The sequence below is a fragment of the Crocodylus siamensis genome, chromosome 2 (genome assembly GCF_052110815.1).
Source record: "Crocodylus siamensis isolate JL-2025a chromosome 2, ASM5211081v1, whole genome shotgun sequence".
Taxonomy (NCBI): Eukaryota; Metazoa; Chordata; order Crocodylia; family Crocodylidae; genus Crocodylus; species Crocodylus siamensis.
The window spans coordinates 236,825,723-236,839,821 of NC_143396.1; the positions used below are offsets into that span (position 1 = coordinate 236,825,723).

Sequence of the window (14,099 nt, forward strand, 5' to 3'; positions counted from 1 at the left end):
TTCATTAAACATCTAATGAATTTTCCTAGATAAAGCAAAAGTCATGTAGAACTTGGAAAGCCCTGATATCTTCCTGTCCTTGTTAAGCAAACATGTGTTACTACAACATGTGCCACATCCTTAATTGTGACCTAATTATATACAGCTTTTAACACAAAGTTTTCATTATTTTTTCACAGTCTCAGTCTGAACTCAGGGTCTTCGACATTCGTGGAGAGCATGCTTTATCAACTGCAAAGCTTGAGGAAGCCATTGAAAATCTCAAGAATGAACTGGAAAATAAATTAAATAAAGGAAGTGAGAAAGCAAAGGATGTCTGTGTATCCACTGAAGATGAGAACCCACCAAAGACTTACAGAAATGTTTGTATACAGACTGACAGAGAAACCTTCATAAAGTCTAGTGAAGAGGAAAACAGAATTGTGAAGAATAACCAAATAGTACCTAAAAAACTTAATTTATCTTCTTTAAATCATAATATTTCAGCCCAAAGTGACAATAAGGAAACATGTTATCCTATGACATCTCCAGAAAGTGTTTTATCTTGTCAACCGAAACAAACATTGCCACTACCACCACCACCACCTCCGCCTCCGCCACCACCACTTCCCCTTCCTCCCGAATCTCCAGCACCAAATTTAGTCCCTCCACCACCTCCATTGCCACCAGGCTTGAGAACCTTTCCACTGATACCTCAGTATGGATCTGACCCACCACCACCTCCTCCACTTCCCTCAGGTTATGAAAATCTTCAAGGACTGCCACCACCACCACCACCACCACCACCTCGGGGATTTGAGCCTCCTGGTCCACCTCCATTGCCTGGCTGTGGGCCACCTCCTCCACCACCACCTCTTGGAACTGGGTTCTTTTTTAATAGCACTTTATCTTCAAGCCACGGTCCTCGAAAGCCTACCATTGAACCTAGCTGTCCTATGAAGCCTTTGTACTGGACCAGGATACAGATACAAAACAGAAGGTAAAGGTATTTTCTTTAGACTTAAAGATACAATTTAGACACTGGGATGATGAGCCATAGAAAATAGAAAAGTAAAATTAGAGAGAGAGAAAATAGACCCAGGTTTAAACATCACAAAAGTAGATCATTAGCAATCATTTCAAAATAAAAAATATAAAACATTTTAATAGATATGAGGTAGAAGAAAATACAATATGAATTGATCAGGCTTAATAGTATCTTTAAACTAGTAAATAAACAGAGTGTAATAAAAAGCAGGGGAGGTGTATCTAACATCTAACAAGTTTGCTTGTTTATGTACTGATACTTGCAACTAGAGATGATCAAAAATTTTCCAAAGAAACAGATTTTACTTGGAAAATATTGATTCCTCACAAATGAAATGTGCCATTGAAGTATCTCTCTATTTCTCTCTTGATGAAACTTCAATGAACAGTTTAAGCAGGAGTCGTAGTTTTAGGAAAGAGCTGGAGCTGGGGAACTCAAGGTAAAAACTTGAAATGACAGAATTTTCTGTAGATCAGGAATTCTGCATACAGTCATTTCTTCTTATCATTTTTGTCACTTTAGATTGTGTTTTCTTCAGATCACAGAGTGTGGCCCTGATTCTGGAACTAGACACACCTGTGCTTAATGTTACTTTTTCCTGGCATGGCAAGACCTGTGATTTTTGGGACCTGTGATACAATGCATCAGGTCTCATTACACCACTAAATTCACATCTGCCAGTGGCTTTTGTCTATACAGCAACCTACCATAAACAAACCTCAGTCCTAAATGGTAACATTTATATTAAAATGTATATCTATTGGCTATAGATAAATCGATACAAATGCATCATGGTATGTCTTTATTATTTGCAGTATATGTATCTTTTTAATAAGCCAAATGTTACGAGAAGATGCATGTTTTTTCTGCCTATTCATGGCCTTAGTGCAGCATGCAGTCACAAGCCAGAGAGAATTTTCTCAAAAATCTGCAAATGCTGTCTGACAGTTCTTATGCTTATTAGCATAACTTAAATCAGGACCATCCGGACTATCACTCCAGCCAAGGCTTTGTCTACCTAGGTCTCAAAAACATCTAAGGACGAGATTCCACAACTGCTCTGGGCAGTCTGTCCAGGGTTTACTGCCTTCCTTGTGACAGAGTTTTTCCTAATATCTAACCTAAACTTCCCTTGCTGCAAATTAAGACCATTGCTCCTTGTTCTGTTATCTGCCACTGCTAAAAGCAGTCCTGCTCCACGATCTTTGCAACCACCCTTCAGGTAGTTGAAAGCTATTATTAAATCCTCCCTCAATCTTCTCTTCTCCAGACTAAATAAAACCAGTTTCCCCAGCCTCTCTTCATAAGCCATGTTCTCCAGCCCCTAACCATTTCCATTGCCTTCCACTGAGCTCTTTCCAATTTGTCCACATCCTTTCTGTAGCGGGGGTCCAAAACTGGACACAGTACTCCTGATCTGGCCTTGCCAACGCTGAATAGAGGGGAAGAATCACTTTCTCTTTCCTACTAATGCTGCCCAGTAGGCTGTTAGCCTTCTTTGCAGCAAGAGCACACTGTTGACTCATAGTCAGCATATTGTCCTCTGTAACCCCCCGGTCCTTTTATGCAGAGCTGCTGCTTAGCCAGTCAGTCGCCAGCCGGTAGTGGTGCATGGGATTCTTCCATCCTAAGTGCAGGCTTTGCACTTCCCCTTATGGAATTTCATGAGATTTCTTTTGGTCCAATTATCCAATTTGTTCAGGTCTCTCTAGATCCTAGACCTACCCCCCAGTGTATCTACTAATCCCCCCATCTTGGTGCCATCCACAAACTTCCTGAGGGTGCACTCCATTCCATCTTCCAGAACATTGATGAAGATATTGAACAAAACCTGCCTCGGGACTGACCCCTGAGGTGCACTCCACTTGATACTAGCTGCCAACTGGACATCAAGCCAATGAGTCTGATGACCCAGCCAGTTTTTTTTGTCCACCTTACAGTCCATTCATCCAAAACATACTTCCTTAGCTTGCTTGTAAGAATGGTATGGGAGACCATGTTAAAATCCTTGCTAAAGTCAAGATACAGCACATCCACATCCACTGCTCTCACCTTATCCACAGAGTCAGTCATCATGTCATAGAAGGTAATGAGGTTGGTTAGGCACGACTTGCCCTTGATGAATCCATGCTAACTCTTCTTAATCACCTTTTTCTCCTCCAATTACCTAGAAATGGCTTCCTTGAGGACCGGCTGCATGATTTTTCTAGGGACTGAGATGAGGCTGCCCAGTCAGTGTGCAGTTCCCCAGATCCCCCTTCTTCCCTTTCTTAAAGATGGGCACTATATTTGCCCCTTTCCAATTGTCCAGGACCTCTCCCAATTGCCATGAGTTTTCAAAGATAATAACCAGCAGCTAACTCCCTCGGTATCCTTGGGCACATCATGTCTGGCCCCATTGACTTGTATATGTCCAGCTTTTCTAAATAGTCCCTAACCTGTTCTTTCACTCCTGTTGGCTGCTCATCTCCTCAAACTGTGCTGACAGGTTCAGTAGTCTGGGAGCTGGCCTTGCCTATAAAGACTGAGGTTAAAAAAAGCATTGAATACTTCAGTTTTTTCCACATCACCTGTCATTAGGTTGCCTCTCCTATTCAGTGCAGCGTTCTGTAAAGTATTTTGACATATTACACAGCTTAACAAATGAGAGGGGGAAAGCTGTTTATCTGCTAGCTGTATTCTCTAATTGTTCTCATTTTATAATCTTTTGAAGAGAATGTACTGTGGGCACATCTGCACTTCACCATACAGTGACATTGCTACAATGCTGTGCTTTAGTACTTGCCTTTTGGAAGTACTAAAGCACAGCGCAGCACAGGCACAAAGCGCACAGTTAGATTTCACCACTATGTCACCATAGCAGCATGCCACTATGTAGCTGGTAATTGTGTGTAGACACACATGATTGCTACATCATCCTAGCCCACTGTATGATGACGTAGGATGTTGCTGCATCACTATAGGGCGACGTGAAGATGTGCCCTGTTTGTAAATATTTGATGTTATAATTTGATGAAATTGTAATTTTACCCTTATGTTTTTTAGCAAAACTTCTACACCAACTTTATGGGACTCATTAGAAGAACCTGACATACTTGATACTAGTGAATTTGAATATTTATTCTCCAAAGACACTGCTCAGGAAAAGAGAAAACCATTATCAGAATCTTATGAAAAGAAAAACAAAGCCAAAAAGGTATTATTTTTTAAATTGCATTCTTTTAATTGCCTGTGTGTAAGTATCTTCATTTCTCTGTCTCTCTTTTTATCTTTTATAAAAACACTGATTTATTTACTATTTGGTAAAACTGTTATCAAACAATTACACTAAAACCAAAATTGTTACTAGATGAATTTGTCTAGTTTGTTTATTAAATGGATTATCAAACTAATTTACAACACAGATGTTGTTTTAGAAGTGAACTCCTACATTCCTGCCCCTAACATCTTTTTACATATTTAAAATAAAAAAGTTCAACAAGAGCACATTGAAAATTGTAAAAAAAGTGAAGCATGAAATGAGAATGTTCAACATCAGACAACAGTGTAGAATAGCATACTAATACCATATGGTAAGTGCAGGCTCAAACTGGAGAGATATTTTCATTTGAAAATATTTGCAAATAATATTTTTGTTGAAAATCTAATCTTTTCCTTGCTGGACTTGATGACCTCTTTGAGGAAAATTAATCACACTATCTGATTGTGCTCTGTAATTTATCTTGCTCTCCTGTTCTTCTTTCTCTCATCTTTGTGCTATTCTGCCATTTGGTCCTCTTACCTGGTTCTTTTCTTATGTCCCCTCTGGGGTGTTTTTCCCAGACTGGCCATTTCAGTCACTCTGGAAGCTCCTACTCCCTTCCTGCTGGCAGTTTTTGTTGCTGACTGGAGGTTTCAGTTCTATTTGTTGCTCTGGTCCCTAAGATAATCACCTTTTTCACTCTGGTCATTATTAGTAGTAGCTCTTAATGAAGGCACCTAGGGTGCCTCATTTCCAGTTACTTCTAAGATAACCCAACCTTTTTTTAGAAAATAGAAGCCATCAGCAAGTGATCTGTTAGTGACTCCCTGTCATTGCTTTCTATAAATACAACTTTTAGGCCATGACTAGGTATGCTGGGTAGCTTTTTTCACTCTGGGTCACAGCAACATGTTTTGAAGCATCATATTAGGATTTGACATGTATATATCATCAGTTCAGCAGCTTTTTGAGCTGGACAAGGGATTTTACAAGAAACAGTCATCAAACCTCTGTTTATTCTGCAGGACCCAGTACAGTAGTGGCAGCAGTTCATACCAGGTCTACATCAGGCCTGCTTCACTGATATGGGATTATATTAATGGATGGAGGTGCCGTTTGTAGCTATACTGTTAAACTGTCCTCAATGAGCAAAACTGATAAGAGCAGTTTTGCCAGCATAACTAAATCCAGCATAACAATTTGTTAGAACTGCTTTTGCTGTGTTAGTAAGGAGGAATCCCACCTCTTCCCACTCTGAACTGGCATGACTATGAGGCCAGAGATCAGTGGGAGAGAAATAGCATGAGATTCTTCCACGGATGGTTAGAGCTACCTTATTATCTTGAATCCTTATCATTATTGAAAAAAAAGAAAGAAAAACAATTGAATAATATTAGGAGTTTAGAGTAAAAACAGAGTATTACTTTGTGGAAAGACTAACATTGTTTTGGTGTCTTACTAGCCTCAGAACAATACATGAATATATATTAGATATGTAAGAACAGTTGAGTTTACAAATCTGAAACCACAAGAGGGCACCTGGGATATAATCTGTAGCCAGACATCCCACCTCTGACTATATTGTGCATAAATAGAAAAACACTCTCCTGGTCTTTTAAAGCATTCTTGATCATAAATTGCTGTTTGCCTTAAAAATAATTAACGTTGTAAAATACAAAATTCCACTTAATTCTTAATAGAGAGTACTCATTTTATATGTAAAGAAGACCACATTTTATAAGTAAATCCTATTAGTTTGGTAATGCACATTTCTCATTCCCACTTTCTAAAGTTGTTTTTGCATGGTTGAAGATAAAAGGAAGAAGTTCAGTCTCCATGTCATTCATTTGATCTGTAACAAGGTATTTTAATATCTAGTAGGACAACCTAGATTTTAAAAACATTTTTACATTAAAAATGCAAGCTTCACGCAGAAATTATGTGAACAATTTTTCCTTTTTTTATATTTCCTAACCAAATCATGAGTGTAACATACCTATCTGTAAGAGATGCTAGAATAAGGAAGAGAAAGTTAGTAACATGTTCAGAGAAATAAATACATATTCCTCTTCCCTTCCTTCATGTTCTTTTCAGTTCTTTTCATGTTCTTCTGCATGTACTGATTTGTTATTGCTAATTCAGTTTTCCATTACAGAAATTTTTCTTGTCTATCACTTCTCTTCTGATGGGAATACATATATACAATTTGAATGAGAAGTAACATCTTTTTGTGGGAATTCTACGTATTTCTTTCATACTATTTATGCCCTTATTCATATCAGTGTCTCAATTCTATTTCAGTTGCTCTTCGGTATAGAATGTATTTGCACAGAAAAATAATTACTGTGATTAGTGAAATACAACTTAAAAATAGAGATGCCATGAAAAATTGATAGAAAACAAAAAACAACTCACCTGAGGAAACAGATAAGGGATGTACGTCAGGAGTCACAGATTGTGGTTTGCCATCATTTACATTGGTAATAGTCATGGAGGATTTCTGGCTTAGATAGCCTAAATCCTGGAAATCGTGGCATTAACTATAAAATTCACAAAATAGTCTTGATAGCTACTGCATTGACCATGCCAATAAATGTAATTTCATAGGCAAGAGCTGTTATTGCCTTTCAAATTAAGCTAATGACATTTGACTGACACCAGCATGGATAAATTTACCTTATTTACTTGAATATAAGATCTCCTTGAATATAAGATGCCCTTCCCCCAATAATTAGATCTTATACACCGAAAATTTATGAATTTATTATAATTGTCCAGGTATAGAATTTAATTAGTGGAGTTTCCCTTGATTTTGTTCCCCTCCCACTGCTACAGCAAAGGCAATAAATCTGTGATGGTCAGGTGGCCCTCTTGCTTTCTGTGTCCCAACATCTTCCACCTGCAACCCCTCTCCTTCCCACTCCCCCCCACTCCCCCCACTCTCCCTTATTGTCAGACCCTGCTGAAGATTCGATTCTGATTTGGAGAATCGGTGGTTCGGCCATAGACACAGCTTTATATTTTTTTTCTATGTATCTTGAGGTGCCAGGCATGGCTTGTGAATGCTGAGGTGGTGGGATGGATCAAGCATCCCATAGAAGCACAGAGGACCCCCCAAGTGCTCAGCGGCAGACCCAGAAGTGAACCCGAAAGTACTTCTGGTCCACTTCCAGATCTGCTGCCAAGCATATGGGGAACCCCCCCCAGCCCAGCGATCAGCCACAGGGGGACCCTGGGTGCCCCTTCCCAGCCCCAGAAGGCACCAGTCACCAAGCCAGGGGTGGGAGGGTCCCCCACGTGTTCTGCAATGGACCCAGAAGTGGACCGGAAGTACTTCTGGTCCACATCTGGGTCCACCACCGAGCACGCAGAGGACCACCCCCAAACTCTTGTGGGACACTCCATCCACCCCACCATCTCAGCATTCGTAAGCTGTTCCTAGTACCTTGAGATCTGTAGAAAAAACATATAAAATCATGTCTATGACTGAATCTCTCCAAATCAATTTGGAGAGATTAATGGGTCTCTCGATTCAATTCAGATTCAGAGATTCAGCAGCTGAATTGGGCCAAACCTCGTCCAAATCAAATCAGTAACCAAACCTTTGCACAGCCCGAGTAAACATCACTACATAACCATGCCACTGTTACTGCACAGTGACTCAAGGTACTGCACACACAGTATCTAAGGTGCATTAATGACAGTGTAGACATACCCAGTGACACTTTACCACTGAGCTAATTAGTCAATTCCTCAGTAAAGCACACATGCAGATGCACCCTGTCACACTAAAACACTACAGCTTTCTGTGTAGCTGTATATATTTCTGTAGAACACTGGGGATCAACTTTTTTGGCAGACATGCCACAAATCAGTCTTGCATCCTCCCCAAGTACTGCCCATATCCCCTTCCCTCCCAAACTGCTACTTTGTTTTCTGTTCCAACTTGGAGCTCCCTACTTGATCTGCTGCTTTTGCTTTCTGGTTCCTTCCCTGTGCTCCCTGCACAGTTTGCTGCTTTGGGGCATTTATACTCATTTTTTTTTCCAACAAAACACCAGAGATCTGCTACTTTGGAGCAGACTCAATTAATTGAGTCTGGTCTACACATAAGCTGAAGTGAACTACACTGCACTGCATGCTGTTGTATAAGTGGTAAAATGCATGTCGGCACACAGAAAATAATGGCGGTGCACTTTTGAACTAAAGCACCTCCAAAATGTTGTAGTTCAAAAGCACATCGCTGCCATTTTCTCAGTGCTGACACACATTTTGCCACTTATACAACTGCATATGTAAAAATACCCTTGGTTTGTGCTTCCAGACCTATCTGCTGTTGTGCTGCCTGTTACGTCCCCAATCTGCCATGTGCCACATACAGAAGGTGCCGATGCCTCTTATGACAACCATGCCACTGTTATAGAAGTTTCAGGCAGCTTAGCATTCTGATTCCCACAGGATTCGCTATTATATTTGTTATCAGTTTATACAGTGTGCTTCTTGGGTTTTGAAGAATAAACATTTTAAAGATCATAAAGGTTGGTCTAAATCCTATCTCTAGCCATTTAGATAATATAAGAAATTTTGGTTACAGTAATTCATTGTGTATAATAGAATCAGTACGCCTTTACCTGGCCCTACTACATACTGGGCATGTCTACACATGTGGTTTGCTGTTCAGTAGGCTAATTTACTGCACACTAAAGTGTTACTGTCTACACAAGCTCAGCAATTGAGTCAATGTAGACTAGTTTATAGCACTGTTGGATAGTCCTGTCAGACACAGGTACTAACTGATGGTGGAGTACATTACTGCACTTTAACACAGATGTAAATAATGACATCAGAATTAGTTTACTCCTGCTCAAATTGCACTGGCATTTATTCAGTTGCATTAATCGCATGTGTAGATGTGCCCAGTGTTTACTTTGCCAGAAGATCAGGTCTTATAGTCTAACCATCAGTGGCATAATGTGGGGACGGGAAGCAGGATACATGCCCCAGCCACTGCCTAAGGGGAGGGTCATCAGGGTCAGGGGAAGGGGAAAGCTGCCAGCTGTAACCCTCGCTGCCTGGCTGTATGACACATTGCTAGTGCAGACAATGTATGTCATAGAAAATCAGGTGTTTGGAGAATCATTTCATAGAACAGCAGTTACATTTGCTACAGCTGAAGGGAGACCTGGCTCCTCTGGATTTTTTTGCCCTTTTCACATAGGGCAAAAAGATGGGGTGAAAGTTTCCCACCCCCAAGCAGCAGCAAATTCCACTGCCAATCTGAGAGAACCAAAATTCCCAGAATGCCTTGCATGTCCCACCTCTCTATTTCACAGTATTCCTGAGCCTGCAAGTTAGAAGTTAGGCAGCAAGGAGGAGAGGAAGGGTAAGAAATAGGTGCTTAGAGCACATTTTTCCACGCTATGCTTCTGCTAACAAAAAATGACCTATACTCAGGGTTGACTTATGTTTCCCTTCATGCATCTAAATAGCATATTTTTAGCCAAGTAAATGGCACTTACATATAGGTAATAATTCTTTTACGCCATCTGTGTGGACATATAATTATGTTTATATATGTACATGGTACATGCAGACTGAGCTTACTCAGTACAATATGTGCTTGCTGGGCACATATGTCGCTACCTGTGCATGTGTATTGTGGAAATATATCTGTGTCTAAGTCACAATAATGCAGGTAGATAGAAACCCATAACTTAGGGGTTTTAAACTCTGCAGAAGGAGAGGAGCCCTCCCATGTTTCATCCCCAAGAGCTAAGTGGTGAGGCTACTTATTCAGGAAGCTGGACACCCAGGTTCTATGCCAGGGAACATTTGTATCTACTTCTAACTTTCTAGCACAGTACTGGAATTTCCACATGGCACAGACTCCCTTTCCTGTGCTCCATTTGAAACTGCCTTCCTGGGCAGCCAAGAGAGAGAGTTATGTGGAGACAGGAGGACTAAAGCATGTGATAGAAGGTCTGTGGATCAAAAAGCTGGCAGCTGCCCTTGCAAGGCAGAGCCTCTGGGTTCTAGTCTCAAGCCTTGTACTGCAATTTGCCCAGTATCTTGTGTTGGGACTAGTATATAAATTTTAGAAAGACATATTTGTTTTTGCACATGTAGTTTCCAAAATGCTTCATCAGCCATACTAAATGTTTTGTCAGTTATATTATTAAAATGTAAAATAAACCAGATTTAGGCCTTAAGTGAAGGTGTAGGATTGAAGCTTTTTCTTAGATAAGGATCCATTGGTCTCTGATGAATAACTAGTTACCAGATCACAGTAGCACTTAAAAAAATATACAGACAGTTTCGTCCCCTTCTACATTCTTGTGTTTTCCTTTGTCTCTCTGAAATCCCAGATGTCTGCTAGCTAGCTCCAATGGATCAATCGTGGTGGGCTCCATGCAGTTCATTGGGGAGGTATTTCACTTTAGCTGCAATATGGTATGCAGTGTGCAGTTGATGATAATGAAAAGCTTATTGTAGAGCCATATAGAACTGTCAGCTCTGCCTTTTTAATTTTCTCTCCTTTCCCCTCTTCCAACCCCTTTACTTTTCTTAGTTTCCTTTTTTATAAATAATTGTATTTATGTAATTAAACATTTATCTTTTTCTCAGTGCACATTCAGCTGGTACGAGTATTAAGAATACATTAATACTGCATGACATCTGACATTCTGACAAAAATCAACCTTACATCCTTCAAGAAAGATATGTTCTGATTCTTTACTATACAGGCTGACTTGGTTAATCTAAAATATATGTTACTTTTAAATATGAATCCTTACTTACCCAATTCTTTTTTTTTAATGTCCTCACAAAAAATAAAATCTGTTCAGAACAATATGTATTCAGCGTAGAACTGTAGATTGTAGAAGAATGCCATTTTGTTTGAAATGCTTAGAGGAGTACTTTAAATACAAAATTACTCTGTCAGTTAAGTAAAAGTTGAAAAAAAATCTGAATTGTAGGTTTAATTAAAGAGCTCTGTGGACAAAAATATATATAAAAAAATATACAAAAATATATGAACAAAATATTTAAAAGGGAATTCTTTTAGGATTTGCAAATAGCTTTTTTTAGTAATTCAGGTACATGTAGATGTATTTAGTTACTTGGCACATCCCAGTCAAAATCCCCAGCTTTGGCTATAGCCAACACCCAGTGCTTTTAAGGAAGGTGAACGTACTCCTCCCCCTGTGCATATAGTAAGAGGAAGGGAAAATCATTAATTCCCAGTCCCATGTGGCAGCCAATGAAGCCCAGAAGCATGGAAAATACCTATAGTACAGCATACATATAGCTACCCCTAGATTATCCTTGACCAATGCTTGTCCAACCTCTTCTTAAACACCTCCAATGATGGAGATTCCACAGAATCCCTAGGCAGTCTCTTCTACCACCTCACTGTTTAACCCACTTTGTGCAATCTAAACCTGCTTTGCACCTTCAAGCCATTGGTCTGCATTCTTCTCTGTGCAAGAAGAAAAAGTGTTTTCCCTCTCTTTTATGGCTGCCCTTCAGGTATTTTTGCTGCTAGCATGCACCTCATCCCCAAGTTGAATATGCCTAATGTCTTCTGCCTTTCCTGCAGTTCAGCAGCTGGTTCTGGCCAGAAACACCAACATCTTTTTTTTTTCCTTTTAAGGAACACCTGATATTATTTCATTCCAACTTTTTACTATGCTTCAAAGACATAAACAGATTCCATAACCACTGTATTCTCACTCATCTTTCAGTTGTAAGTCATATTGTCCAAATTAAATTCATGTTGTTATACAGTGGAAGTCATAGCATATTCACTGACATGAAGTGAACTAAAACAGGGATAGCCAACCTATGGCACAAGTGCCACAAGTAGCATGGACAGCCTCTGTATGTGGCACACATCAGATTAGATAGGGGACAGACAACATAGGAGCCCTCTAAGGCAGGAAGCACAAAGCAGAAGGCGTACAAAGTAGGGAGGGCAGGGAGTACAAAGTTGTAAACAAAAAGCAGAGCAGCATATTGGGCAAAGGAAGGGGATCAGAGTGACACAGGGAGGACCCAGAGCTAATTTGTGTCTGCCAGAAAAGTTTGGTTCCCAATGAGCTAGATGATTGTTACTTATGCAAATTATAGTCATGGCTAGAGATTCCAATCAAGATTAGAACACTAGTGAATAGAGAGGATCCCTCATTGAAAAAGTATAGTATCTTTATTAAAACAAGACTAAACAAAGTGGTTTGATATCTCTTGTCCACTCACTTATCTTGATGAGATATTTCTTCAGCTCCTATTGGTCAGCTTGGTCTTTGACTACCTGGAATAATTTAATATCACCTGCAAAGCTTGAGATTTCACTACATTACTCCCATTTCCATTGTGAAAATACTGAACAAAACTGGGCCTATCACAAGTTCCTGCAGGACCCCGCTTTTGATCATTCTTCATCCTAAAAAATGACCAGGTATCCAATTTGGCCCAAAAATAACCATTCAATCCATCTTTGGCCCATTTTTACTATCAAAAAAAAAAAAGGAGTTGGAAAGCTTGGGAACTGAAGATGCATTAAAGTGTTGTCTCATTGTCTATATCCTGGGGAAGACCTTAGAAAAGTTTATTAAGGAGGCCATCCTTGAGGGACTGGCCCAGGCTAACATTCTAAGGGATAGCCAGCACGGGTTTGTTGCGGGTAGGTCTTGTTTGACCAATCTCATTTCCTTCTATGACCAGGTGACCTATCACCTGGACAACGGAGAAGAGATTGATGTCATATATCTTGACTTCAAAAAAGCCTTTGATCTGGTATCCCATGATCACCTCTTGGCCAAACTGGCCAGTTGTGGCCTTGGCTCCACCACGATCCGCTGGCTGAGAAACTGGCTCCGTGGTCGGACCCAGAGGGTTGTGATTGATAGCAGTCACTCATCGTGGTGCCCTGTGACCAGTGGGGTCCCTCAAGGCTCTGTCCTGGGACCCATCCTGTTCAACATCTTCATTAATGATGTGGACATTGGAGTCAGGAGTGGACTGGCCAAGTTCGCCGATGACACCAAACTTTGGGGCAAAGCATCCACACCAGAAGATAGGCGGGTGATCCAGGCTGACCTGGACAAGCTCAGCAAATGGGCGAATGAGAACCTGATGGTGTTTAACACTGACAAATGCAAGGTTCTCCACCTTGGGAGGAAAAACCTGCAGCATCCTTATAGGCTCGGCAGTGGTACGTTGGATAGCACTACAGAAGAAAGAGACTTGGGGGTCATCATTGACCACAAGATGAACATGAGCCTGCAATGCAATGCTGTGGCTAGTAAAGCAACCAAAATGCTGGCTTGCATCCATAGATGCTTCTCGAGCAAATCCCGGGACATCATTCTCCCCTTGTACTCGGCCTTGGTGAGGCCGCAGCTGGAGTACTGAGTCCAGTTTTAGGCTCCACAATTCAAAAAGGCTGTGGAGAAGCTTGAGAGAGTCCAGAGGAGAGCCACGCACATGATCAGAGGTCAGGAAAACAGATCTTACGATGACAGGCTGAGAGCCATGGGACTCTTTAGCCTGGAAAAGCGTAGGCTCAGGGTTGATCTGATGGCCACCTATAAGTTTATCAGGGGTGACCACCAGGATCTGGGGGAACGTTTGTTCACCAGAGCGCCCCAAGGGATGACGAGGTCGAACGGTCACAAACTCCTGCAAGACCATTTCAGGCTGGACATAAGGAAGAATTTCTTTACTGTCCGAGCCCCCAAGGTCTGGAACAGCCTGCCATCAGAGGTGGTTCAAGCACCTACATTGAACACCTTCAAGAGTAAATTGGATGCTTATCTTGCTGGGATCCTA

The 14,099-nt window shown here is 40.7% G+C and overlaps 1 protein-coding gene across 4 annotated transcripts in view; it reads left to right on the plus strand.

Annotated features, from left to right (window-relative positions):
• The window catches only part of FMN1 (formin 1), a 251,494-nt gene that overhangs the window by 100,374 nt on the left and 137,021 nt on the right, over nucleotides 1-14,099 (plus strand). For all 4 annotated transcript variants that reach the window (XM_090033495.1, XM_090033496.1, XM_090033492.1 and 1 more), the window contains 2 exons: nucleotides 180-979; nucleotides 4,073-4,223. In XM_090033495.1, the coding sequence (XP_089889621.1) occupies nucleotides 180-979; nucleotides 4,073-4,223 (951 nt within the window). The remainder of the gene's footprint in view (nucleotides 1-179; nucleotides 980-4,072; nucleotides 4,224-14,099) is intronic.